This window comes from Hypanus sabinus, chromosome 4 (assembly GCF_030144855.1).
Source record: "Hypanus sabinus isolate sHypSab1 chromosome 4, sHypSab1.hap1, whole genome shotgun sequence".
Lineage (NCBI taxonomy): Eukaryota > Metazoa > Chordata > Chondrichthyes > Myliobatiformes > Dasyatidae > Hypanus > Hypanus sabinus.
In genome coordinates, this window is record NC_082709.1 from 109,391,578 (window position 1) to 109,419,429 (window position 27,852).

The 27,852-nt window shown below is 39.4% G+C and overlaps 1 protein-coding gene across 5 annotated transcripts in view; it reads right to left on the reverse strand.

Moving 5' to 3' along the window:
- zc3h13 (zinc finger CCCH-type containing 13) overlaps positions 1-27,852 on the reverse strand; it is a 137,545-nt gene that overhangs the window by 17,546 nt on the left and 92,147 nt on the right. For 4 of the 5 annotated variants that reach the window (XM_059967851.1, XM_059967849.1, XM_059967847.1 and 1 more), the window contains 2 exons: positions 17,974-18,126; positions 2,848-3,048 (listed from right to left, as the gene is read on the reverse strand). In XM_059967851.1, coding sequence (XP_059823834.1) covers positions 2,848-3,048; positions 17,974-18,126 — 354 coding nt within the window. The remainder of the gene's footprint in view (positions 1-2,847; positions 3,049-17,973; positions 18,127-27,852) is intronic. The other variant, XM_059967848.1, reaches the window with a different exon arrangement.

Below are 27,852 nucleotides of genomic sequence, written 5' to 3' on the forward strand. Positions count from 1 at the left end.
TAGTATAATATGACCTTACCCTACTGTTTGAATTTGTTATCTGGAGCTTTACTGTTAAAGGCTCTTTACATTGATAATGGAGTTAAATACAGTAACTATTTTTCAATAAGTTTTTTTCTTTGTAAACTTTAGTTATTTGGTTATGAAACCTTTTACCACTGTTTTCTTACTGAAGCTTATATTCAATGAGTGTGCGGTGGCTTATGATTTGTATGAAAGCTTTTTGGTCACTCCATTACATGACAAGCCAAACTTAAAGATTGTTCTACAAAACTTAAAATATGTATGTATGTAGTTCATGAACTTTAGTAGAACATTAAGGGAATTGTCAAATTAAACAAAAATACCTAAATAAATAAATGCATCTTTCTTTCCAATAGCCCAAAACTACCCAAGTATTAAAAGTAGTTCATTACAGTAGTTTATGATATAAACTATATCATAAGTGTTTCTGACTTTATAAATACAGAAAATCAGGGTTGTTAGGTTGCAAAGGATAACACTTCCAGTTGACCTTACAGACATTTTCCCCTTGTGAATAAGTGTTAAGAGGTGTTATAGTTTGAGTAGGTTCTGTGTGAATTTTCAGTGATTTGTTTAACTGCACATCTTGAGTGTTCCTTTGGAACATTTCATGTATGGCTTTAATTCTTCTTGTCGTCGGATGACTACTGCAATTGTCTGTGGCACCTGCAGTGTTACCATGAAGCAAAAAATGATGGTCTCAATTTGAAACACTGACCATTGCTTTGTCTTCACATCTGCTGTCTGACAGCCCAAGTGCTTCCAGTAGTTTCTGCTTAGCGCCAGGTTCTAGCATCTGCAGTCATTTGTGTCTCCAGTGTTATTATTAAGCTGGTTGAACACAGACTGAAGAACTGAGAGGGACTTTAAAACCTACTTCAATCAAAGGACATCTAATCTATAAATTTCCACCATTTATCCTTGTGGAGAGAGTATCCAGATCCTCTCTCAGTCTTCTAGATTACAGGTTAGAACATAGGTAAATTCTGCTCAATCTTTCCTAATTAACACCCTTGCTTCAGAACTCAATCCAGGGAACCTCTTCCAAAGCAATTACCTTCTTTGTTGGGTATGAAAACTAAATCTGCACATAGTATTTCAGGTGTGGTTTCATCAAAGTCTACTTCGTTGGCATAAAATGTCCACACAATTGGACAGTAACCAGCAACTTCCATTTATACAATTTATTCACTGAAGAAAAGTATTCCCAAGGATGCTCCATAGGCAGTTAGCAAGCAAAGAGAAATCAATGCCATGATACACAAGGAAATAAAAGATGGACAAATACTTGGTTTAAGCAATGTCTTAAAGAGTATAGAAAGGTAAGGAGGTGGAGAGATTGGGGTCTAGAATTTTATTTTGTAGTTTATATACACTTATTATACATGTAATTTTCCAGTTGCTTCTGTATTTTTCTTGAAACATTGCTTTCAGGGGTGGGCATTTCATTACTTGAATCTGGCCATCTTACTGGTTAATTATTATCAATGGAATTCCTGTTATCAGAAGGCTGGTATGAGAAGCCCACACTACTTTTAGTCTTTCTTTTCTTTGTCTCGCAATGCTTCTTCTTCATTCTCCTTCTTAGCTCTTGTAACATTTAATGATTGTAAGCAACAAGATTTATGCTTCATTCTTGACTTCTGAAGAATCTTTGGATCTCAAAACCATCAGGATTCAACAAAGTGTTGGGGAGAGTGCAGATAAACATACACTTATAGTAATATTGGAAAAGGATACACATTTGTAACTTCATTATGACCATTCATTTTCAGTAGGTGTCTTAATGAAACACCATGGCCTCAAAGTATTTTACTGTTTTTAAATGGTATTTGAGCAAAGTTGTGTGTCGGACTAATGCTGTTCTTAGAATTTCCATGAACATTATGTTCAATTGAATTTTTCCCAGAACAGGTTTGTTAGGTTTGTCTGTCTAACACTGCACTGCATCCATTTCATTGATATTGTAATGGCCTATTGCAAATTCTCAGAGCTGTCAGCACTTAGCTTTGCACTTCAACCTACCACATGTAAGAGCTACGTTCTCTCTGTGAGGGGCTGATGGAAAAATAATATTGTATGAGTGATGAATACCTGCAGTTTGTGTAAGACTGCAAAGCTAGTAAATCTCCTATCTGCTTTGGCAGAAGGAAAAGTAAACACATATTTCCTCTCTTAACTATAAGTGATCTACATAATGAAGCAAAAAGTAACAACTGTGAGATGTGGCAGAGGTCAGCAGCAGCCTGGAATGACCACGACCTTCATAGGTGAGAGCAGTCTAGCAGCTGGTATTGCAGGATCTGAATGAGGGCAATAAATGCAGTTTGAGTGTTGACCCATTAAACAGCAGTGTTTCAGGGGAAGAAAGGGTAGTAAAGCCTGGGTATTGTGAGTTAGTAAGAATTGTCATATTTTCAAATCAATGCAGTTAAAAATTAGATTGTAAAAAAAATGTTGGGAGCTGAATTTTGGTGTTACTTGAGGAAGTTTTACAATGGTAAAAGGTGCTAGCTCATATGAAAAGCCACCAAAAATTCAAGGGTAGAATTTCCCAAATAGCATTCTGAAATACATCTTATGGAAATGTTTGTTTGATGATGAACTTCAATAAAAAAATAAATTACAAAAAAAAAGAAATCCAAAAATCTGCACAATGAAGATCCACTTTGGATTGTGAATTTTCAACACTACAGTACCATGTTTTTCCATAGAGATCTCCAAAAAAATACATCTCAAGTTAAATCTTCCACTACGCAGATCATTTCTTCTATCAGGACTACATTACAGCACCAGCAAAGCACTAGCAATGGGGTAACGTACCTTTAGAGTTGTTGATAGCTGCCCGACAAGTTTCATTGACCTTGGCAAACAATTCTGCACCAGCCAAACGCTTGGATATTCCAGCTCGTAACAGGATTGCACCAGGAGTGAATTTTAACAAAGCAGCTCCTGGCTCCTTTGGCTCTTTGGGTTGCTTGGGTAACAGACTTGACCAATCGACATCAATCACATCCATGGGATCTGCAGGATAAGATTTTTCATTAGTTTATTACCCAAATTTCCATTTTGAACTGGATGATAAAATCTTCCTAAATGAACATGTTCTTAAAGTGGAGATTGAAGAGCCTCACTCAACTGACTTTCTCATGTCTCAGAAATCATTTTACACTATAACTTTGTTTTATAAAACTAAAGAAAAATTCTGAGTCATCTGTTCTAAAACACACCATTCAAATAGAATCAGAATCAGGTTTATTAACACCGGCATGTCATGAAATTTGTTAACTTAGCAGCAGCGGTTCAATGTATTACACAATATAAAAGAAAATAATAAATAAGTAAATCAATTACATTATACATATATTGAATAGATTAAAAATTGTGCAAAAAATACAAACAATAGATATATTAAAAAAGTCTGGTAGTGTTCAAGGGTTCATTTAGGAATCAGATGGCAGATGGGAAGAAGCTGTTCCTGAATCGCTGAGTGTGTGCCTTCAGGCTTCTGTACCTCCTCCCTGATGGTAACAGTGAGAAAAGGGCATGCCCTGGGTGCTGGAGGCCCTTAATAATGGACGCTGCCTCTCTGAGACACCACTCCTTGAAGATGTCCTGGGTACTTTGTAGGCTAGTACTCAAGATGGAGCCGACTAAATTTATAACCCTCAGCAGCTTCTTTTGGACTCGTGCAGTAGCCTCTCCCCTCCCCCCCCACCCCCAATACCAGACAGTGATACAGCCTGTCAGAATGCTCTCCACGGTACATCTATAGAAGTTTATGAGTGTATTTTTTGACCTACCAAATCTCTTCAAACTCCTAATGAAGTACAGTTGCCGTCTTGCCTTCTTTAAAACTGCATTGATATGTTGGGACCAGGTTAGGTCCTCAGAGATCTTGCCACCCAGGACTTGAATCTGCTCACTCTCTCCACTTCTGATTCCTCTGTGAGGATTGGTATGTGTTCCTTCGTCTTACCCTTCTGAGGCCCAGGTTCTATAACTTCTCAATCTGGATTGCGGAAATGACGGCATTAAATGCTGAGCTATAGTCAATGAACAGCTTCCTGACATAGGTGTTTGTGTTGTCCAGGTGGTCTAAAGCCATGTGAAGAGCTATTGAGATTGCATTGGCCATTGACCTATTGTGGCAACAGGCAAATTGCAATGGGTCCAGGTCCTTGCTAAGGCAGGAGTTCAGTCTAGTCATGACCAACCCCTCAAAAGCATTTCATCACTGTAGATGTGAGTGCTACTGGGCAATAGTCATTAAGGCAGTTTACATTATTCTTCTTAGGCACTGGTATTATTGTTGCCTTTTTGAAGCAAGTGGGAACTTCTGCCCATAGCAGTGAGAGGTTGAAAATGTCCTTAAATACTCCCACCAGTTGGTTGGTACAGGTTTTCCCCTGCTATCCGAAGGTAGAGAGTTCCTATGAAACAGATTGTAAACCAAAATGCTGTAAAGCGAAGAAGCAATTAATTTATATAGGAAAATTTTTGAGCGTTCCCAGACCCAAAAAATAACCTATCAAACCAAACCAAATAACACATAAAACCTAAACTAACACGAACATACGGTAAAAGCAGGAATGATATGATAAATATACAGCCTATATAAAGTAGAAATATTGTATGTACGGTGTAGTTTCACTTATCAAAATTGGGAAGATAGCGAGCCAAAATTGATCTGGAGAAAAAAAAATCACGCATACGCACGCAACTGCCCGCACAAGGCTTCATGGTAGTCTTTCTTGGGATAAACACACGTATAAAGCGGGCGTCTTTTTTTCGTAAAAGCAAAAATCCTCTTTGGTTAGTGAAAATAGGTACTAATGTAAGTCTTTCGTAACAGCGAGCTGTCATAAGGTGAACGTTCGAAAAATGGGGGCCATCTGTAATCAGACCTTCCGCCTTGCGAGGGTTCATCTTTAAAGACAGCCTAACATCAGCCTCTGAGTCAGAGATCTTCACAGCTGTAGTTATATTCTCCCCTTTCAAAGCAGGCATAGAAGGCACTGAGTTAATCTGGTAGTGAAGCATCGCTTCCATTCACACTATTGGGTTTTGCTCTGTAGTAAGTACTGTAATGTCTTGCAAACCCTGCCAGAGTTGTCGTACATCTGATATCACCTCCAACTTCATTCAAAATTGTCTCTTCGCCCTAGAAATAGCCTTCTGCAAATCATACCTGGTTTTTGGTACAGGCCTGGGTCACCAGACATGAATGCCACAGATCTAGCCTTCAGCAGACAATGTACCTCCTGGTTCATCCACGGCTATATATAATAAATATATAGCAAACCCTGTTCATGAATATAAGCTTGAATCTACAACTTAATTAGATTTTCCTATTAATATTGCTGGTAATATTGCTAATTCTTAGTTAAAATACTACCTTCAACTGAAGAATGATTACAAATTTGCAAGATAGTTATTTCCTAAAATCCTTTTCAATGTCATGGAAGCTCCTGTTTACATTAATTTTACAGCTGGCAATAAAGAAGATAACCCAAAAATAAAGCTGTGTTTGCATAAGATATACAAGGACCACGAAACCAGTAGTTAAATAGGGATATTCAATGTCAGAGTTTTGTCGTACACCTGGCTGATTTTCACTGCCATCGATGGACTCCTTCTCTAGACCTGTTGTAAATGGTAAACTCACAATGTGAGTGTGGGTTTAGAGGGCAATCTGACCCTAACCCATTGGACTTAGAGTCATGAATAGCTGACCCTACCTTCATCTATTTACCACAGTATATCAGGCCCACAGATAAACTCAAAATTCTGCCTTTGTTGAGGCTAGCTAATCATTAGAGACATGTATAATTTAATAGATGAATGACTATTGCAAAGAGTACATGTAGAAACTGCAGACACACACTGGCTTAGAATATTTTAGCAAATTGATCAAAAAGAGATGAATATATAATACCGTTTTAATATGTGTATCATGGAAGTTTATTATTTGAGAGCAATGGCAATATTGTAAAAGATTAGATTGTTCGGATTCTTTAAAGCTTGTTGGATAGAAAATGATCAGTCAGAATTTAGGGCAAATTAAGCAAAAAACTCTAATTTAGCTATTATCTGTTCATGATCTAAGCTCAGAGACAGAACGTCTGATTGCGATTATGAGTACTCTGAGAAGGAATGGATGGAAATAATAGTGTATGGTTTCCTTAGATTCTTAGCCATACGTACAACACTGCCACCTGTCAGTAAAACTGTACATGCCATCTACGTAAGAATTAAAGATGGGTAGGAACAAGTCATCTAATGTTGCTTGGGAACCATCTTTCCAAGTGCAGAAATCTGAACCTTTTTAAAATTTAACTTAGAGATACAGAATGGTAACAGGCCCAAAGAGCCTGCACCTACTAACCCATATGTCTATGGACTGTGGGAGAAAACTAGAGCTCAAGGAGAAAAGCCACACAGTCATGGAGAGAATGTACAAACTACTGATAATGGTGGTGAAATTGAAACTGGACTGCTGGTGATGTTACAGCATTACTCTCAAGGCTACATTTACACAAGCTTTTTGACTTTTATAAATCATAGAGAAGTGCAGCTTAGAAACAGGCCCTTCGGCCCAACTGTTTGAACAGCCAATTCCCATCGATCTGCAACAGGACCATAGCCCTCCGTACCCCTATCTTCCAAACTTTTTTTAAACATTGAAATCAAGCTCGCATGCACCACTTGTGCTGGCAGCTCATTTCACACTCCCATGACCCTCTGAATGAAGAAGTTTCCCCTCATGTTCCCCTTAAACTTTTCACCTTTCACCCTTAATCCATGACCTCTGGTTGTAGTCCTACACAAACTCATTGGAGAAGTCTGTTTTCATTAACCCGATCTATACCCCTCATAATTTTGTATACTTCTATCAAACCTCCTTTCAATCTTCTTCACTCTAAGGAATACAGTCCTAATCTATTCAATCTTTCCTTATAACTCAGGTCTCCAGACCTGGCAACATCCTTGTAAATTATCCTTGTTCTCTTTCAATCTCACACTTGTCTGCATTATATACCATCTGCCATTTTTCCAGCTCACGCTGATCCCCCTGTATGCCATGGTACCCTTCCTTGCTATTCACTACACCCCCAAGCCTGGTGTCATCCACAAATTTGCTGATCCAGTTGACCACATTATCATCCAGATCATTGATAAAGATGACAACCAACAAAGCATGCATCACCGATTCCTGCAGCACACCTCTAATCACAGACCTCCAGTCAGTAAGGCAACCATCTACTACCACTCACTGGCCTCTCCCACAAAGTCGATGTCTAATCCAATTTACTACCTTATCCTGAAAGAGGAAAGCAGTATATGCAGAGTGTAATCAATGTTTATTCTGCTTATGAGTATGTAGATTTGTACCTAGATAAACATAAAAATATGGAGGTAGTCTGTTTCATCATTCAACAAGATCACAGCCGAACATTTTCCTATACTTGCCTCATATCTTTGCCTTTGATTCACCTAATATCTAGAAATTTATTAGTGTTGCCTTTGAATGCAGTCAGAGACCAAGACTCCACAGACCTCTGGAATACATGATTAACCTTCTTTTGAAATAAAGGTGAGCCTTCAATTTACCGGCTTGTGTGGACCAGCACACTATATTGCATGCATCAGAAAAGGCTATATTCAATTTAAATATAACAGATAGCATGCATCAAACAAAATAATTGACATGAAAGCCTTTCTGGCTCTGGGGTATGACTGAATTGGAGCCAAGTATGAAAAAAGGCAACCTCATAAAGGTCCAAATCTATTTATCCATGTAGTACTTGCAATCAACGTTGGATAAGCTATTTCATACTGGCTCACAGGTGATTTTACTTCCCTCACTACAATTGAATAAATTATTTAGCAAGGAAATTAGGCAAACATAAATTTATAATATTCTGCTAAAAAAGCAAAAGGAAATTCAGTAGGTCCAAGCCCTCTGTCAAGGAATGATCAATTAAAAATTATGCTCCTCTGAATATCACAGTTCTGACATCTTGGTAAATTAAAAAATTAAATGGGCTAATTATTGTCACATATACTGAAGTAGTGAAAAATTTGTCTTGCAACAGATCATAAGAATCAATTCATTCCAACTGTGCACTGAGGTAGTACAAGATAAACTATAACAGAGTGCAGAATAAAGTGTTACAGTTACAGAGAAAGTACAGTGCAGCCAGACAATGCAGCGCAAGGTCATAATGATGTAGATTGTGAGGACATGAGTCCATCTTATTATACCAGGAAACAGTTTAATAAGTGGGATAGTAGCTGACCTTGAGCCAAGTGGTATTTGTATTCAGGCTTTTTGAATCTTCTGCCCAGTGGGAGGGGAGGGGTGGAGAAGAGAGACTGTCTGGTTGGGTGGTTATGATTATGCAGGCTGCTCTACTGAGAAGTGTAGACAGAGGTCCATGGAGGGAAACTAGATTCCAGGATGTGTTCCTGTAGTTTCTTAAGCTCAAGGGCAGAGCAGCTCCCATACCAAGACATGAAGCATCTAGATAAGATGCTTTCTACAGTTCAGCAACAATAAAAATTGGTGAGGGTTAAAAAGGTCATGCTAAATTTCTTTAGCCTCTTGAAGATCTACCAGTATTGGTGAGCTTTCTTGGCTGTGGCGTCAATGAGATTGGACAAGGACAGACTATTGGTGACATTCACTTCAAGGAGCCTGAAGCTCTCAACCTTCTCAACCTCAGTAGCACTGATGTAAACAGGAGTATGTACACCACTCACTTTCTGAAGTTAGTGACCGGCTCGTTTGTTTTGCTAACATTGAGGGAAAGATTTTGTCATGATACCACGTCACTATGTCTGCATTTCCTTCCTGTAGTGACTCATCATCATTTGAGAAATGGTGCACTACAGTGGCATCATTTGCAAACTTGTAGATGGAGTTTGAGCAAAATCTGACCATGCATTCATGTGTGTTTAGGGAGTAGAGTAAGGGCTGATGATGCATACTTGTGGGGTTTCAGTGAAGTGGATAATTGTGGCAGAGATATTGCTGTCTATCTTACCAGTTACAGTCTGTTGGTCAGATGTAGAGGAATGAGTTGAGTCCCAGGTCTAGGAGTCAGATCAAAATTATAGTATTGAAGGTGTTCTGGTCAATAAACAAGATAAGCTTCTTTACTGTTCAGAAGCTTCATACATGAGTGTAGGGCCAAGAGAGATAGTGTCTGCTGTAGATCTGTTTTGGCAGTAGACATATTGCAGTAGGTCGTGGCTATAATGCATGTCATGACCAACTTCTCGAAGCACTTCATGATGGTGGATGTCAGAGCCACTGGGCTGTAGTCCTAAAGGCACGCAACCTTTTTTCTGGTACATAAATATTAGTTTTAAAGCAGGTGGGAGCCTGAGATTGAAGTAGGGAGAAGTTAAAAATGTCAGTAAATACCCCTGCCAAATGATCTGCACAGGATTTAAAGACACAGCCGCAGTCACACAGAAGCTCATCTATTTCCTCAGACTAGCAATGAACAACCTTTTGTATTGGATCCTCACAATTCAACTTCTGTTGCATGCAGGAAGGAGCACAGCCTGGAGTTCTGATCTGCCAGGGTGTGGGTGGGGTGGTTCAGACAACATCTTTGATGGTCGTGCATCAAGGGTGTTTGGGCCCTAGTGGGACAGGAAATGCTGGTAGTACTTTGCTAAAACGCTCTTGAAGTTAGCCTGGTGGAAATTACTAGAAATGATAGGGCCCCAGGATATCCTGTTTCAAGGCTATTGACGACAGAATTCATTAAGTGCACACTTCTTGTCTGCCTGGGTGGAATGTAGACTGCTGTCAGGATAGCTGAAGTGAATTCTCGTGGCTGTTAGTAGGGCAACATTTCACTGATACGTATTCCAAGTTGGGTGACTAGAAACTTGCCTGGACCATGTCTGAGCACCACATGTATTGATTAGGAAGCAGACCCCTCCACCTCTAACTTTGCCTGAGGATGTCACATGGTCCATCCGGTGAACTGATAAGCCCTCAGGTTTTATGGCATTGTCAGGTGAATCAGGAATAAGCTACATTTTACTGAGACATAGCAGACAGCAATCTCTCAGTTCTCTGTGGTAGGCCAGTCTCGCTCTTAGTTCATCAGCTTTGTTCTCAATGGCCCTGTCATTAGCTAGTAGTGTGCTGATGAGGGGGGAGGCATTAACTCATACTATTTCTGTCTCATTTGCAGCCCACCCTTCTGACCATGCTTCCAAGGTCAGTCCTCGGAGTCCTGGAGTGGATTCAGTTGGCCTATAAGATAAGTTGCTTGACATTTCCTGAGATTTTAAAATGCAAATATTTACAATTTAAATCTGCCTTTGGTCCAGTAATTGCATGATTGATGTCTTCTATCAGTTCAAACCTTCAGATGGATTTGAATTCAAAAAGTGATGGACTTTCATTGAATAACTGTAAGATCATTGACTAACTGCAATCACAGATTGGGAAATTAAGGCACTTATGCTGTACAACACATTCTCCAAATAAAAGCCCCATAAACAAGGATAAGGTAGCCAGAGAAACACAGAAGCACTTAAAAGAAAGGTGAGAGAGCTTACACAAAAAAGAAGTCCAATAAACATCAGAGAATGGTGCACAGATCAGGACATGATTTTACCAAGATCTTGAATTCTGCTCCCCAGCTGAAGATGTATAATTCATATGGTGTGCACAATTATCTGTTAACAGTTAATGAATTGCAAAAATACTTAAACAATATTTATTTTCTGGTTGCTCACTAACCAAAAAGTTAAATCTAACAATTCAAAATCTTACAAAAATATTGTAAATATTGAGAAATATTTTCTCATTCCTCAAATAGATTTCTTTCAAAATGCACTTAAAGGAATTTCATATGCAAGAGTATGAAGATATTTTCACATACCCATACCATGAAAGTTGGTCTGCATTTCCACCATGCTTGACTCCAGTTATTTAGCCAATGCCAGGAGCCTTAAAGTGGAGCATTTGTGCAAAGGCCAACTAATTACGAAAATGACAATTAAATGTGAATAGAGTCACTGCTAATTGAAGAATTTTTCTTGACATAATCCAGTATTGATGAAGCACAAGTTAAAAATGAAGGGAAACTACAGAGAGTTCCTGAGAACTGTATGGATTTATGGTATTAAGCCTGTGGTGATGAGAGCTCTACTCAGTGGCCACTTTATTAGATACCCTCAAGAGGCCAATGAGTGTAGATTGGTGGTCTTTTGCTGCTGTAACCCATCCACAAGGTTCAATGAGTTGTGCATTCAGAGATGCTCTTCTGTATGCCACTGTTTAACACCTGGTTATCTGAGTTACTGTGCCTTCCTGCTAGCTTGAACCAGTCTGGCCATTCTCTGGCCTCCCTCATTGACAAGGCATTTTCACCACAGAACTGCCACTCACTGTAGGCTTTGGGTTTTTCTCACCATTCTCTGTAAACTCTAGAGACTTGTGTGTGAAACTTGTGGGAGCAGTTTCTGTGATTCTCAAACCACCTCATTTGACACCAACAATCATTTCACGGTTAAAGTAACTTAGATTACATTTCTTCCCCATTCTGATGTTTGGTCTGAACAAATGAACCTCTTGATCATTTCATCGTGCTTTTAAGCACTGAGTGGCTATCACTGATTAGATACTCCCATTAACAAGGTGTATCTAATAAAGTGGCCAATTTAAAAGGGACAGTGCCTAAGGCAGTTTAATTTCATGTGGTAAATGGTAAGATTCTTTAACAACTAAATAATTTATAAAACGGGACTTCCGGTAAGATGGCGATTGCTTAGCTGCTCCGAACTTTTGTTCTGTTATTTTTGCTATCTTTGCACTAAATGCCTCCATTTTTTAAACCTTAATTAGGAACTTTATTTGGTTTCTTTTACTTGCCTGTGAACATATCTACCTTACAATGTCTAGCAAGAGTTCTAAAACCGGGAGAAAGGAAGTTGCTGCCCTGACTTCTGAGACCTTCGCTGCGCTGGAACAGCACCGCGACGATATTTTAAAGGAATTTAGAACCGCTTTCAAACAGCTGGAAGCCAAACTGGATTGAATCAACGATAGAGTGGACGAACATGCTGAACACTTATCTCGCATCGATTCGACTTCTGTAAATTTAGAAAGTTGTGTTCGATACTTGGACTCTCTGTTCCAGCCTAGAAGAAAAATTAATAAACTCCTTTTTAAAATGGTCGATCTCGAAAATCGGAGCAGACGCTGTAACCTTCAAATTCTTGGGTTGCCAAAGGCCACTGAACAGGGATCAACCGTGAAGTTTTTCGCCGAGTTTCTCTGTGAGATATTCGGGAAAGATTTGCTTCCGAATCTGCCCGAGCTCGAGAGGGCACACAGGGTCTACGTTCCCCCCGGAATTCTGGGCTCCCGCCCGCGACCAGTAATCTTATGCTTCCATCAATACCAGGTAAAACACCGACTGATTATGGAGGCACGTCGCAGAGGTACTTTTACTTTCCAAAATACAATCATTCGCTTTGTGGAAGATTTTGCACCCCAGACCTTAAAGATGCGCACAGAATTTAAAGGCATAATGAAAGTGCTTTTTGATCGTGGTTTTAAACCCTCTCTTCGCACTCCTGCCGATTTACGAATCACGCTTAATACTGGAAAATATAAGTGGTTTAAGTCAGTGAAGGAGGCTGAGGCATTTGTTGCAAGTCTTCCGGCTATCCAGCCATCTTTGGAACCCGATCGGACCTCCTAAAATGGTGGATAAGTACTTCTCATAGTAAAATTACTTTTCCCGGACTCAGACTTTACTTGAATCACTCAGACACTATTTATTGAAACTCCAAGGGCTGTTGACAATCTCTCCCTGGATTTGGAGCGTCTTTTTTAAATAGACATTCTGTGCTTAATGTTTCCCTATGGACGTTTAAATAGTACTTGTGTAATCTAATTTATTCTTGTATAACTTTATCTATAGAGTTTTACAATTGACTCTAACTTGTTTTGGAGTTTTGAAGTCTTTATTGAAGGCCTCCCTGTTTGTTGGTTCACAGTTTAACTGCTGATTATTTTTTATTTTTTTTATTTATTATTTTTTTTTCACCTTTTCTTTTAATCTTTGAATTTTTTTCCCTCTCTGTAAATGGTTGATAAGTACTCTTCTTGAATCTATAATTTTCCCCTTCCTCCCTTTTTTTTTTCTTTTCCTCTTTCTCTTACTTTATTCTTCCATAATTTTTCGCGGGTAGGTTAGGTTTGGTTTTCTTCCGATTTTCCCTGTATTAAGTTTTATATTTCTGCAGAAGATGTTCCAATTTGTAGTTATGTTTTCTAGTGCATAAACTAGTTACTATTTGCTAGAGTATTTATACGGAACTGCTGTTAATGACACAGATCTGGAAGTTATATTTGGGTTAATTTTTTTGGTAGAGCTAGCTGCTTTTTTTGGTAGCCGTCTAGTTTTGGGTTGTGTGGGTGGGGTGGATTTTCCAGTTCCAACATCACTCACTGTATTTATTGTTTGTCTTTATTGCTCAGGACATGTTTATGTTTTGATTTCATGAATCTATGCTTACATTTCTGCTCCCAGACTGCTATCGTATTGCTTGACTTATTATATGCCCGCTGTCTTTTATGTATTAGTAATTGATAATGGCTAGTGCACTCAAATTTGTGAGCTGGAATGTAAAGGGATTGAATCACCCTGTTAAAAGGAGGAAGGTATTCTCACATATTAAACAACTCAAAGCTGACATTGCTTTCCTTCAAGAAACCCATATTCGTTGTTTTGATAACTCCCGGCTTCTGTCAAAGTGGGCAGGTCAGCATTTTCATTCATCCTTTGCCGCTAAAGCTAGGGGAGTCTCCATTCTTTTTAACTCAAATATTCCTTTTGAACTCCATAATAAAATATCTGATACAAATGGCCGTTTTATTATTGTTTCTGGTAAACTATACAACACTAAAGTTGTACTAGCAAACCTGTATGCCCCCAACTTTGATGATGTTAACTTTTTTGAACGTTTTTTTTCTTCACTACCAGACTTAAACTCATACTCTCTTATACTGGGTGGTGATTTCAACTGTTGGTTAGATCCTAATCTGGATCTATCGTCCTCTGTTACCAGATCACCTACTAAATCTGCCTTAGCTATCCAATCGTTTCTCTCTAATTTTGGTATCTCTGATATATGGCGTTTCCTTCATCCTACTGAGAGAGATTATTCTTTTTTTTCACATGTTCACCATACCTTCACTAGAATTGACTATTTCTTACTCGATAACCAACTTATCCCATTGGCCTACTCTTGTGACTATCAGAGTATACTGATTTCTGACCATGCCCCAATTACTCTCTCACTGAACTTTCCTGGTCTCCCTCAGAGGAATAAACACTGGCGGTTTGATTCAACTTTATTATCGGATGATGATTTTTAAAATTTTATTAAGGATCAGATAACCTTTTATTTTAACACTAATACATCACCTGAAGTGTCATCCCAGATTGTCTGGGATGCCATGAAAGCGTATCTGAGGGGTCAAATAATCTCTTACACAGCAAATCTCAACAGAAGATCCTGTGCAGATCAATTAGACCTCATTAACCAGATTAAAGAATTGGATCAACTATATGCTCAAACTAAGAACCCTGAACTATACAAGAAGCGTGTTGAACTCCAAACTAAATTTAATCTTCTGTTTACTCAACCTGTTGAACGCCAACTTCTCGAAAGTAAGAGTCTCTTTTACATTCATGGGGATAAGTCTGGTAAATTTCTAGCCAATCAGCTGAGGCATTCCAAAGCCAAACAACATATTACAAAGATCCGGAAGGAGAACGGAGACTTTACATCGGATCATTTAGAAATTAATGACGCATTTAAAAATTTTTATTCTCGGCTTTATTCCTCTGAATCTTCGAATGACAATATCTCTGCTGATCAATTTTTAAAGAATCTGAATATTCCTTCACTTTCATCTGATTCTAAAGCCAAACTTAATGCGTCTATATCATCAGAAGAAATATCTTTTGCAATTTCTGCACTGTTCTCAGGGAAATCTCCTGGACCCGATGGGTTCCCTGTAGAATTTTATAAGTCATTCTCTTCACTTCTTTCTCCTCAGTTACTTTCAGTATTATCTGATTCATTTAATTACGGCAAATTGCCACCCTCTTTCAATGAGGCATCTATTATTCTTCTATTAAAAAAGGGCAAAGACCCAACAGAGTGTTCCTCGTATAGACCGATTTCTTTGCTCAATGTTGATGTAAAGATCTTAGCTAAAGTTTTGGCTCATAAATTAGAAACCGTTATTCCCTCCATTATCTCTGATGACCAATCAGGTTTTGTTAAAAACAGTCTCCCTTTTTTTAAACATTCGGCGTTTATTTAATATCTTATACTCACCTCCAACTGGGATTCCTGAATGTGTTATTTCCCTCGATGCGGAGAAAGCATTTGATCGTATAGAGTGGAACTACCTTTTTGCAGTCTTAGAAAAATTTGACCTCGATCAAGGTTTCATCTCTTGGATCAAATTGCTGTACCTGTGTCCTACTGCTTCTGTTTTAACTAATTTTCAGAAATCCCAGGTATTTAATCTCAAACGTGGCACCTGTCAGGGATGCCCCTTAAGTCCCTTTCTCTTTGATTTGGCTATAGAACCTTTGGCGATAGCATTTCGAAATTGTCCTGATTTGACCGGGATTTGGAGAGGGGGTGTTGAGCATAAAGTTTCTCTTTATGCTGATGACTTATTACTCTTTCTCTCAAATCCGTCTACATCCTTACCTCTAATGTTTTCACTTCTTGACCAGTTTAGCCAGATCTCTGGCTATAAACTTAATTTACATAAGAGTGAACTTTTCCCAATTAATAAAGAAGCACAAGAATTAACATTTCGTGATCTCCCTTTTAAAGTAGTCCATAATCAATTTACTTATCTTGGAATTACAGTCACAAGGAAGTTTAAAGATCTCTTTCATGAAAACTTTGCCAATCTTTCATATACTATAAAACAGAGTCTGGTACAATGGTCACCTCTATCTATGTCTTTGGTAGGTTGTATTAATGTTGTTAAAATGTATGTTCTCCCCAAATTTTTATACTTATTTCAATCTATCCCAATTTTTATTCCTAAATCTTTTTTTGATTCCTTAGACTCTATTATTTTGTCATATCTGTGGAAGAATAAGCGCTCTAGAATTAATAAAATCCATCTCCAAAAATCTAAAAAAGAGGGTGGCATGGCTTTACCTAACTTTCGTCTATATTATTGGGCAGCTAATATACGTTGTGCTACCTTTTTGTCTTTCTTCCATGGCCAACCCAAGTGCCCTAATTGGGTGGCAATGGAGTTGAGCTCCACTAAAGAATTATCTGCAGTTCTTGGCTCTGCACTCCCTAGCAGTCTGTCCAGATTAATAGCTAATCCTCTTGTTAGACACACTTTGCTTATATGGGCTCAGTTTAGGAAATGCTATGGTTTCCATGGTTTTTCCGTTTCCAGCCCTGTCGTACATAATCACCTTTTTTTACCTACCACGTATGATTCAGCATTCCAGGTTTGGTATAGGAAGGGCATTAAACGTTTTGAAGATCTCTTCGTTGATAATCGCTTCGCTTCTTTTCAGCAGCTCTCTGTTAAGTTCAATCTGCTCAGTGCTCATTTTTTTAGATATCTCCAAATCCGACACTTTATTGCTCCTTTAATTCCTAACTTCCCTGAAATGCCTGCTAAAGATGCTATGGACCTATTCCTTTCCATTAATCCACTAGGTAAAGGTTTAATATCAATTATTCGAGATAAATTAGCAGCCTTACGATGGGCCCCTGTGGATAAAATTAAAATGGCATGGGAGCATGATTTAAATACCTCCTTATCTGTTGAGAGCTGGAACTCGATTCTCAAATCGGTTAACTCAATCTCTCTTTGTGCTCGCCATTGTCTTTTACAGTTTAAGATTGTTCATAGAGCCCATATGTCTAAATCTAAACTATCTCGATTCTACCCTGACATTAGTCCGCTCTGTGATAAATGCAAGAGGGGCGAGGCCTCTCTCATTCATATGTACTGGTTCTGTCCTAGCTTGGAGAAATTTTGGAAAGATGTCTTCACTACGTTATCGTCTATTCTGAATCAGCACCTAGAACCAAACCCCTTAATTGCTTTGTTCGGTTTCTGGGGTGAGACAGATTTACGTCTGAGTCCGACCAAATGCCGAATATTATCCTTTGCCTCTCTCCTGGCTAAACGCTTGATCCTCCTCAAATGGAGAGATGCTGCCCCGCCCACTCATGCTCAATGGCTTAACGACATTATGGCCTGCTTGGACCTCGAAAAAATTCATTATTCAGTTCCTAAGTCGGACCTAAAGTTCCATAAGGTCTGGGGACCTTTTATCGAGTACTTTCATAACCTTCCTCTTGATTAGGGTTTTTTTTTCTTCTTGGTCCCTTGCTTTCAGCTCCCTTTTTTTTCTGGTATTTGGCATTACTATCCTCTGTTGCTAAGTGTATTCACAGTCTGGGAGTTTGATTGTCCTGATATTCTCTATATTGTGTTGTGGTTGGTCTGGAGTTTTTTTTTTGTGTTGTGGGGCTTGGGGAGGACAATAAGTTTACTTGTCATCAATTTAGGTGCTTTTTTAAAAAATTCTCTTTCTCTGTATCATATTGTCATTGTATGCTTAATTTTGCACTGTATTAGTGTTCCTCATTGTGATTTGGGGTTTTTTAATCTGTAAAATGTATAAAAAAACTAATAAAAAAATAATTTATAAAACAGCTAAGAATGAAAAATTTAGTTTTGCATTTTAGGCAGCTTTTGTCGGTTGCAATTTAGACATTGTGAATATTCTCATTTCTTAACCAGGCAATGTTATAAATAATTGAAAATCACTAAAGATACAATATAAAACATATTTTATAGAAAATATGTAGGTGTTTTAGTTAGGTTACCTGATATTTTCTCTTCATCCTGGTTCTCCTCTCTTTTTCCTGCATCATCAGCTAGAATTTCATCCAGCTCATCATCACTAATTGGTTCATATTCTTCACAAGCTCCTGACAATGATGACTGTGCATCATCTACTTTTCCATCTTGCTCACCTGCTGACGCAAAAATATAGGATTCTGGATGAATTTATGAAAAAATTAATTGGACTTTTGACATTCATTCATCACTCTGATGCCATGTACATACACAAAATAAAATCAATCGTTTTGTTTGAGTGTGTTGCTTCTTAAAGCACAGTACAGTACTATTAGTGATAATCCTTGACTGATAGCTGCAGAGTTCATTGGCAGCCAGTGGCACATTCATGATGATTCCTAGCTTTAACTGCAAATTCCCTCCCATCTCTCTCTCAAATGCCCATCAATTCCACTTTGATCATTTTACCAGCCACCTCCTGTTTGGTATGTTCACCACTAGGGGTAACGTACAACAGCACACATTTGGCATGTGGGAGGAAAAGTGAAAAGCCCTGTAGAATCCCACAAGCAAACTCCACACAGATGCATCTGGGTCATTGAAGCTGTGATACAGCTGAAGTCTTTCAGTTTGCGCCCCTGAAAAGAAAAATAGGATATAACTCTGGAATTACACCTCAAACTTTGGTACTACTTTGAAGAAAAGGAAAGAAAATTGACACACTCTCTCATGTGAACAAACAACACTGGGAACAAGCCTCCTTGTTAACCAGTTCATGGGTCTCACTAGTTCCATTCAAAGCTATTGCAAAACATGTTATTAATACTCTATCATCCCTTATTACTACATTGTCAGAATCAGAATTAAGTTCAATATCATTAGCATATGTTGTGAAAAATGTTGTTTTGCGGCAGCAGTACATTGCAACAATAAAAAAGCTAAATTACTATAAGAGATATACTTGAATATATTAAATTAAATAAGTAGGGAAAATTAAAAAAGAGGGAAAAAAAGAAAAAAAAATGAGGTGGTATAAATTGTCCATTCAGAAATCAGATAGCAGTAGGGAAGAAGCTGTTCCTAAACATGCTGCCTTTACGAGGCATCGCTGTATGATGCTCGATGATAGAAAGGCTAGTGTGCATGATGGACTGGCTGAGCCTGCAACTTTCTTGATCCTGTGAAATGGCAGACAGTGATGCACTCAAATACTCTCCACAGTAAGTGTATAGAAATTTGAGACAGTCTTTTGGTGACACACCAAGTCTCCTCATACTCCTAATAAAATATAGTCAATTGTCACACCTTCTTAGCAATTTCATGAATATGTTGGGCACAGGATAGATCTTCAGAGATGTTGTTGCACAGGAACTTGAAAATGTTCACCTTTTCCACTGCTGATCCTTCACTGAGGACTGATGTGCGTTCCCTCAACTTCCCCTTTCTGAATTCCACAATCAATTCCTTCATCTTACTGACATTGAATGCAAGATTGTTGTTTCGATACCACCCAATCAGCTAAATTAGCTCACTCCCGTACACCGCCTTGTTACCATCTAATTCTGCCAACAATTGTTGTTTTGTCGGCAAATTTATTGATGCCGTTTAAGCTGTGCCTAGCCACAGTCGGGGGGTGTAGAGAGAGTAGAGCAATGCGCTAAGCATGCATCCTTGAGCTATGTCAGTGTTAAAGGAGGAGATAGTATTTCTGAACTGCACTGGGTGAGAAGGTCAAGAATCCAGTTGCAGAGGGAGGTACAGAGGCCCAGGTTTTGGTGTTTGTTGATTAGTACTGACAGTATGACGGTGCTGAATGTTGAACTGTAATCAATAAACAGCAGCCTGACATAAGTATTGCTATTGTCCAGGTGATCCATGGTTGAGTGGAGAACCACTGAGATTGCATCCGCTGAAGAACTATTGTAGTGATTGGCAAATCACAGTGGGTCCAAGCCCTTGCTTAGGCAGGAGTTGATTCTGGCCATGACCAACCTCTCAAAGTACTTCATCACAGTAGACATGAGTGCAACTGGGCAACAGTCACTGAAGTAACTCACCTTGTTCTTCTTGGGCACTGGTATATTGTCACCCTTTTGAAGCTGGTAAGAATCTCTAGTAAGAGATTGAAGAATGTTATACCAGCCATATCCCTTGTCCCAAATGAGATTTACGAGGTCAATAATGATAATGTTTCAAATATTTGTAAAGTTTGCAGTATATCCTGAGAACGCACAAAGTCTAATGTCAATTGAAGTTTTTTTGGGGGACTTTTATTTAGAGAAAGTGTCGTAGTTTGCTTCTCTGCTTTTTAAAATAGGCTTTTCAAAGTAAATTTATTTTTTTTTTGTCTAAAAAACTGCTTACATTGGGAATGTGACACACGTCTTGCTGGCATTAGCAATTCAACTTGTCAAGGGGCACTTCTATTTTAAAATATGGTACTCCCCCACTTTCAGGGCCAGGGACCGCTGCAACTACTAAATCACCATGCTCAACATTAATACTCTAGAACCCAAAGGTCATGTATAGAGTACTCCTGTCAATTTTTAAAATAAGAATCCATATCCTACATTTATAGCAAAAGCATGTATTTGTTGCATTATAATTACACTTCCAATCAGTGATGGCACATAAGTTTTATATATCCTAACTCCTTTACTACTGAAAAATTACCATAAGACAATAAGATGTAGGAACAGAACCAGGCTATTTGGCCCATCGAGTCTGTTCCGCTATTTAATCATAGCTGATCCAATTTTCCTCTCAGTCCCAGTCTCCTACCTTCTCCCTGTATCCCATCAAGAATCCTTCAACTTCTGCTTTAAATATACATAAAGACTTGGCCTCCACAACTGCCTGTGGCAAAGAATTCCACAGAATCACCACTATTTGGCTAAAGAAATTCTTCATCTTGTTCTAAAAGGTCACCCGTCTATTCTGAGGCTGTGTTCTCTGGTGTTAGACTCTTCTCAACCTCTCCACATCCACTCGTATCAAGGCTTTTCACCATTCAATAGTTATGAATGAGGTCACGCCTCATTCTTCTGAATTCTAGTGGATACAGGCCCAGAGCCATCAATCACTCTTTGTATGACAAGCCATTCAATCCTGGAATCATTTTTGTGAACCTCCTTTGAACCTTCTCCAGCTTCAGCGCATCCTTCTTGAGATAAGGGACATAAAACCGTTCACAATACTCCAAGTGAGGCCTCACTAGTGCTTTATAAAGTCTCAACATTACATCCTATTTCTCTTGAAATGAATACTGACATTGCATTTGCCCTCCTCACCATCGACTCAACTTGCAAATTAATCTTTAGGGAATCCTGCACATGGACTCCTAAGTCCCTTCCCACCTCAGTTTTAATATTTTCTCTCCTTTTAGAAAAGAGTCAATCCTTCCACTTCTTCTACTGAAGTGCATGACCATACACCTTCTGACACTGTATTCCATCTGCCATTTCTTTGTCCATTCTCCTCATCCAAGTCCTTCTTATTCCTCAAAACTCCAGCCCCTCCTTTCGATCATCTGCAGGCCATTTGCAACAAAGCTATCAATTCCATAATCCAAATCACTGACATACAATGTAAAAAGAAACATTCCCAACATAGACCCCTGTGGAACACTACTAGCCACCAGCAACCAACCAGAAAAGGCTCCCTTTATTCCCACTCTTTGTCACCTGCCAACTAGCCACAGCTTTATCCATGCTAGAATCTTTCCTGTAATGTCATGGGCCCATAGCCTGTTAAGCAGCCTCATGTGTGGCACCTCTCCGGCATCGTTTTCCAGTGGTCCGATATTTACTCTCACCTCTCTTTTAAATTTATGTAAATGAAGAAACTTTTGGTGTCATCTTTAATATTATTGGCTAGCTTACTTGCATATTCCATCTTTACCTCCTTAATGATTGTTTTTTGTTTCCTTCTGTTGGTTTTTAAAAGCTTCAAAATCCTCTAACTTCCCACTAGTTTTTGCTCTAATGCCCTCCCTTTTACTTTTTTGTTGGCTTTGACTTCTCTTGTTAGCTACTGCTGTGTTATCTTTCCTTTAGAATACTTCTTCCCCTTTGGGATATATATCCCTGTGCCTTCCAGATTGCTTTCAGAAATTCCAGACATAGCTGCTCTGCCATCATCCCTGTCAGTGTTCTTCTCCAATCAATTCTGGCCAACTCCTCTCTCATGCCTCTATAATTTAGACATTTTTAATCTCTCCCTCTCTCAGTGTAGAGTGCCCTCCTGTTTCAAAACATCCACCATTGTTCCTGTACCTAAAAAAACCAAGGTAACATGTTTGAATGACTGGCATCCTATTGCGCTCACTTCAAAAATAAGCAAATGCTTTGACAGGCTGGTCAAGGACTACATCTGCAGAATGCTACCACCCACACTGGACTCCCTACAATTCACCTACCAACACAATCGACTGACAGATCACACATTAGCCACTGCTCTACATTCTGTCCTTACACATCTGGAGAAGGAGGATGCTTCTGTGAGAATGCTGTCCTTCAACAACAGTTCAGCATTCAATACCGTAACTCCCTTCAGGCTCAACAAGAAGCTCAGAGACCTCGGCCTTCACCCTGCCTTATGTAGCTGGATCCTGGACTTCCTGTAAGATCGCTGGCAGGTGGTAAGAGTGGGCTCCCTCACCTCTGTCCCTCTGACCCTCAACACAGATACCCCTCAGGGCTGTGTCCTAAGCCCCTCCTTTACTCTCTGTATACCCATGATTGTGTCGCCACCCACAACTCCAATCTGCTAATTAAATTTGCTGACGATACTACACATCTCAGCTAATAATGAGGCAGACTACAGAGAAGTCATCACCCTGACACAGTGGTATCAAGAAAACAACCTCTCCCTCAATGTCACAAAAACAAAGGAGCTGGTTGTGGACTACAGGAGGAATGGAGACAGGCTAACCCCAATTGACATCAATGGATCTGGGGTTGAGAAGGTGAACAGCTTTAAGTTCCTTGCCATACACATCAGAGGATCTCACGTGGTCTGTACATACTGGTTTGTACAGTGTCTTTCACCTCAGATGGTTGAAGAAGTTTGATATGGGCCACCAAATCCTAAGAACTTTCTACAGGGGCACAACTGAGAGCATCCTGACTGACTGCATCACTGCCGGGTATGGGAACTGTAATTCCCTCAATCGCAGGACACTGCAGAGAGTGGTACAGACAACCCAGCACATCTGTAGATGTGAACTTCCCACTATTCAGGACATTTACAAAGATAGGTATGTAAAAAGGGCCCAAAGGATCATTGGGGACCCAAGTCACCCCAACCACAAACTGTTCCAGCTGCTATCATCTGGGAAACGGTATTGCAGCATAAAAGCTAGGACCAACAAGCTCCGGGACAGCTTCTTCCACCAGGCCACCAGACTGATTAATTTATGCTGATAGAATTGTATTTCTATTGACTGACCTGTTGTACATACTATTTATTATAAATAATTATAAATTGCACATTACACATTTAGACGGAGACGTAACGTAAAGATTTTTACTCATGTATATGAAAGATTTAAGTAATGAAGTCAATTCAATTCAATTCCCTTTACTCCACTGTAATACCGATATTTCTGACTTTAGTTTCACTTTTCCCTAAGGGATCTTTTACCTCAAGCTCTCTAATCAATTCTGGTTCATTGCACAACACCCAATTGAGAATAGCTGATCCCCTAGTGGGCTCAATCACAAACTGCTCTACAAAGCCATCTCATTGGCACTCTAGGAAATCTCCTTCCTGGAACCCAGCACCAACCTGATTTTCCAATCTACCAGCGTACTGAAGTCCCTATGATTATTGTAATATTGCCTTTTGGAATGCATTTTCTATCTCTTGCTGTAATTTGTAGGCCACATCCTTTCTACTTTTTTGGGGTCTGCATACAACTCTCATCAGAATCTTTTTACCCCTGCAGTTCTTAGCTCTATCCACAATGATTCAACACCTTTTGACCCTATGTCACCTCTTTCTAATGAGTTAATTTGATTTTTTTTAATAACAGAGCAACGCCGCCGCATCTGCCTGTTCTTTCTATACAATGTGTATCCTTGGACATTAAGCTCTTTTTAAATCTTCTTTAGGCCATGATTCAGTGATGCTTACAAAATACCTGCCAATCTGCAACTGTGCTGCAAGTTAATCTATCTTATTCCGTATACTGTGTGCATTCAAATATAACACCTTCAGTCCTGTATTCACTCTTTTCGATTTTGTCCACCTTTTATGTTGCAATTCATCCTGTTGATTACAATTTTGCCCTATCAACAGCTCTACTCACTGCACATTGCCTCTGCTTGTAAACCAGATACCTCATCTTCAGCATTATTATCCACCTTTCCTTTGATCTTGCATTGAAATAAATACAGTTCAGGACAGTAGTCACACCTTGCTCAACCTTTTGATTCCTAACTCTTAAGACTTATCAACATCTGCCTCCACAATCTCTCCACTAACTGTTCTGGCACTCTTGTTCCTATCGCCCGGAAACTCTAGCTTAAACTCACCGTGCAGCATTAACAGACCTTCCCACTCAGATATTAGTCCCCCTCTAGTTCAGGTGCAAACCATCCCTTCTGTATAAGTCGCACCTTCCCTGAAATGGAGTCCGATGATCCAAAAATCTTATGCCCTCCCTCCTACACCAACTCCTTAGCCACATATTAAACCATATGGTCTTTCTATTTCTGGCCTCACCAGCACGTGGCCCAGGCAGCAATCCTGAGATGACAACCCTGGAGGCCCTGCCCTTTAACTTAGCACCTAACTCCCTATGCAGAACCTTGTCACTCATCCTACCCATGTCATTGGACTATGACCTCTGACTGTTCATCCTCCCACTTAAGAAGGATGAGGACTCAATCTGAGATATCCCGGACCCTGGCATCCGGGAGGCAACATACCATCTGTGAATCCCGTTCCTACCCACTGAACTCCTGTCCATTCCCCTAACTAATGAACCCCCTATCACCACAGCGTGCATCTTTTCCCCCCTTCCCTTCTGAGTCACAGAGGTTGACTCAGTGCCAGAGACTGAGTCCACTATGAGTTTTCTATGTTAGGTCACCACCCCACCTCCACCGATAGTATCCACAGTGATGTACCTGTTGTTGCAGGAGATGGCCACAGGGGTACACTGCCACTGGCTCCTTAGCCCCTTTGTCCTTCCTATCACCCAGTTTCCTGTGTCCTGCACCACAGGTGTAACTGTCTCTCTATATGTTCTATCTACCACCCCCTCAGCCTCCTGAAGAATCCAGAGTTCATCCAGTTCCAGCTCCAACTCCTTAACTTGTATTGTTAGAAGCTGCAGCCAGATGCACTTCTCACAGTTGTAGCTATCACTGGATACTGGAGGTCTCCCTGCCTTCCCACATCCTGCAGAAGGAGCATTCACTATCTTGCCTGGCACCTCTACTATCTTAGTTGAGCAGATATAAAGAAGGGAAGAGGAGAAAAAAAAACACCTTGTTTCATCATTGCTGCAAATATTGCTAACTAGAAACAATATTAAATTCCAAATATAAAGAGTTAAAATTACAATTCTGTGTCAAACCGTCTAACCATATTTACATAAAGATGTCACATTTCTCATAATGCAATTAAATATAATGGGAGACTGAGAAACATTACAGGTGGAGAAGGATGTAGTGCTTTCCCAGCATATACTGTGTGTCAAGAAAACTCTTCTCAGGCTTCAAGCTGGATAGAGGTATCGATTATAACCGATGTTTCAATGACAAACTTGACAAAACGATGGTGAATGCGGAGCAGTGTATATCGACCAGACAGGACACACAGTGGAAATGCGCATCAAAGAGCACAGGAGGAGCATCCATTTAGGTTACCCAGAGAAATCGGCGGTAGCAGAACTCCACATTCACAATGGCCAGAGGATTGACTTTGATGGCACTAAACTACTGTGTCATACCAATGGCTTTTGGGACCGCCTGGTAAAGGAAGCCACTGAAATATAACTAGAGGAAAATAATTTTAACAAAGACAAAGGCCTTGCCCGAAGTAATGACTGGAATTCAATTGTAAACAAGGTGCCAGAATGGAAACCTGATTGGATGAGGACTAACCAATCAGGAGGAATGGAATACATGAGTATAAACACCAACTGACTAGACATGCTCAGGCATCGTCCCTGAATAATATGGCAGAGTTCATCATTGAAACATCAATTATAATTAATACTTGTACCTGGCTTGAAGCTCGAGAAAAAATTATTCACAACAAATGGAGAATTATATAGAAAGAGGCAAGACAAAGGATCTAGGATATTTTTATATTAAAATAAGATGGATTTCACTTAAATGCCAACTGTAGCACATTTGTTATCAAGAAGGCTGCATATTTGCTCTATACCTGAGACACCTATTGCAAGATAAAGTTTGTGAACTCTTTGCAGTTACCTGGTTTTCTACATAAATTACTCATAAAATGTGGTCTGAACTTCATTTAGGTCACAATAATAGACAAACACAATCTGCCTAAGCTAATAATACAAAAAACCACTGTACTTCTTATTGTCAATACTGAGTACACCAATTAAACAATCACAGCCTAGGTTCAAAAAGGTATATGAACCTCTGGGGTAATGCCTTCTACAAAAGTTATTTGGGATTAGGTGTTCCAATCAATAAGATGAAATTGGAGATGCGGGTTATAGAGGTGCCCTGACCTATCAAAAAGACACACAAAGTCAGGTTACTGACAGAGCTTGCTCTTCTCAAGATCTGTTCATGTGCACCATGCCTTGATCAAAATAACTTTCAGATGACCTTAGAAGAATTCTAGAGATTCATGGAGCTGGAAAAGGCTACAAAAGCATTTCTAAAAACCTGAGTGTTCATCAGTCCACAGTAAGAGAAAATGTCTACAAATGGAGGAAATTCAGTACTGTTGCTACTCTCCCTAGGAGTGGGGTCCTGCAAAGATCACATCAAGAGCACAATGTGCAATGCTGAAGGAGCTGAAGGAACTCAAGGGTAACAGTAAAAGACCTGAAGAAATCGCTAGATCTTACTAAAGTCTCTGTTCATGTGTCAACTTTAAGAAAAACACAGAACAAGGATAGTGTTCATGGAAGGACACCTTGGAGGAAACTACTGCTCTCAAAACAAAAATGCTACACGTCTCAAATTTGCAAAAGACTACCTGGATGATCCCAATGCTTCTGGGACAACGTTCTGTGGACAGATGAGACAAAAGTTGAACCTCTTGGCAGAAATGCACATTGCTACGTTTGGGGGCAAAAGGGCACTGCACACCAACATCAAAAGGTCATCCCAATTACGAAGCATGATGGAAGAAGCATCATGGTTTGGGGCTGCTTTGCTGCCTCAGGGCCTGAACAGCCTGCAACTGTTGATGGAACAATGAATTCAAAATTATATCAAGACATTTTACAAGAGAATGTCAGGGTAGCCATCAGTTACCTGAAGTTTAATAGAAGTTGGATAATGCAACAAGACAATGATCTGAAACCCAACAGTAAATTAACACCAGATGGTTTAAAAAGAACAAAATTTATGTTTTGGAATGGCCAAGTCAGAGTGCACACCTTAACCAAACTGAGATGCTATGGAATGACCCGAAGAGGGCTGTTCATGCAAGGTATCCCAGAAATACTGACCAACTGAAACAGTCTTGTATGGAGGAACGGTCCAAAATTCCTCCTCACCATTGTGCAATTCTGATCAGCATCTACAGGAAACGTTTGGTGGAGGTTATTGCTGCTAAAGGTGGTTCTACCAGTTACTAACTACAAGGGTTCACATACTTTTTCCAGCCTGACCTGTGAACAGTTAAACAATGTGTTCAATAAAGATATGAAAAGTACAATTGTGTATTATTAGTTTAGGTAGGTT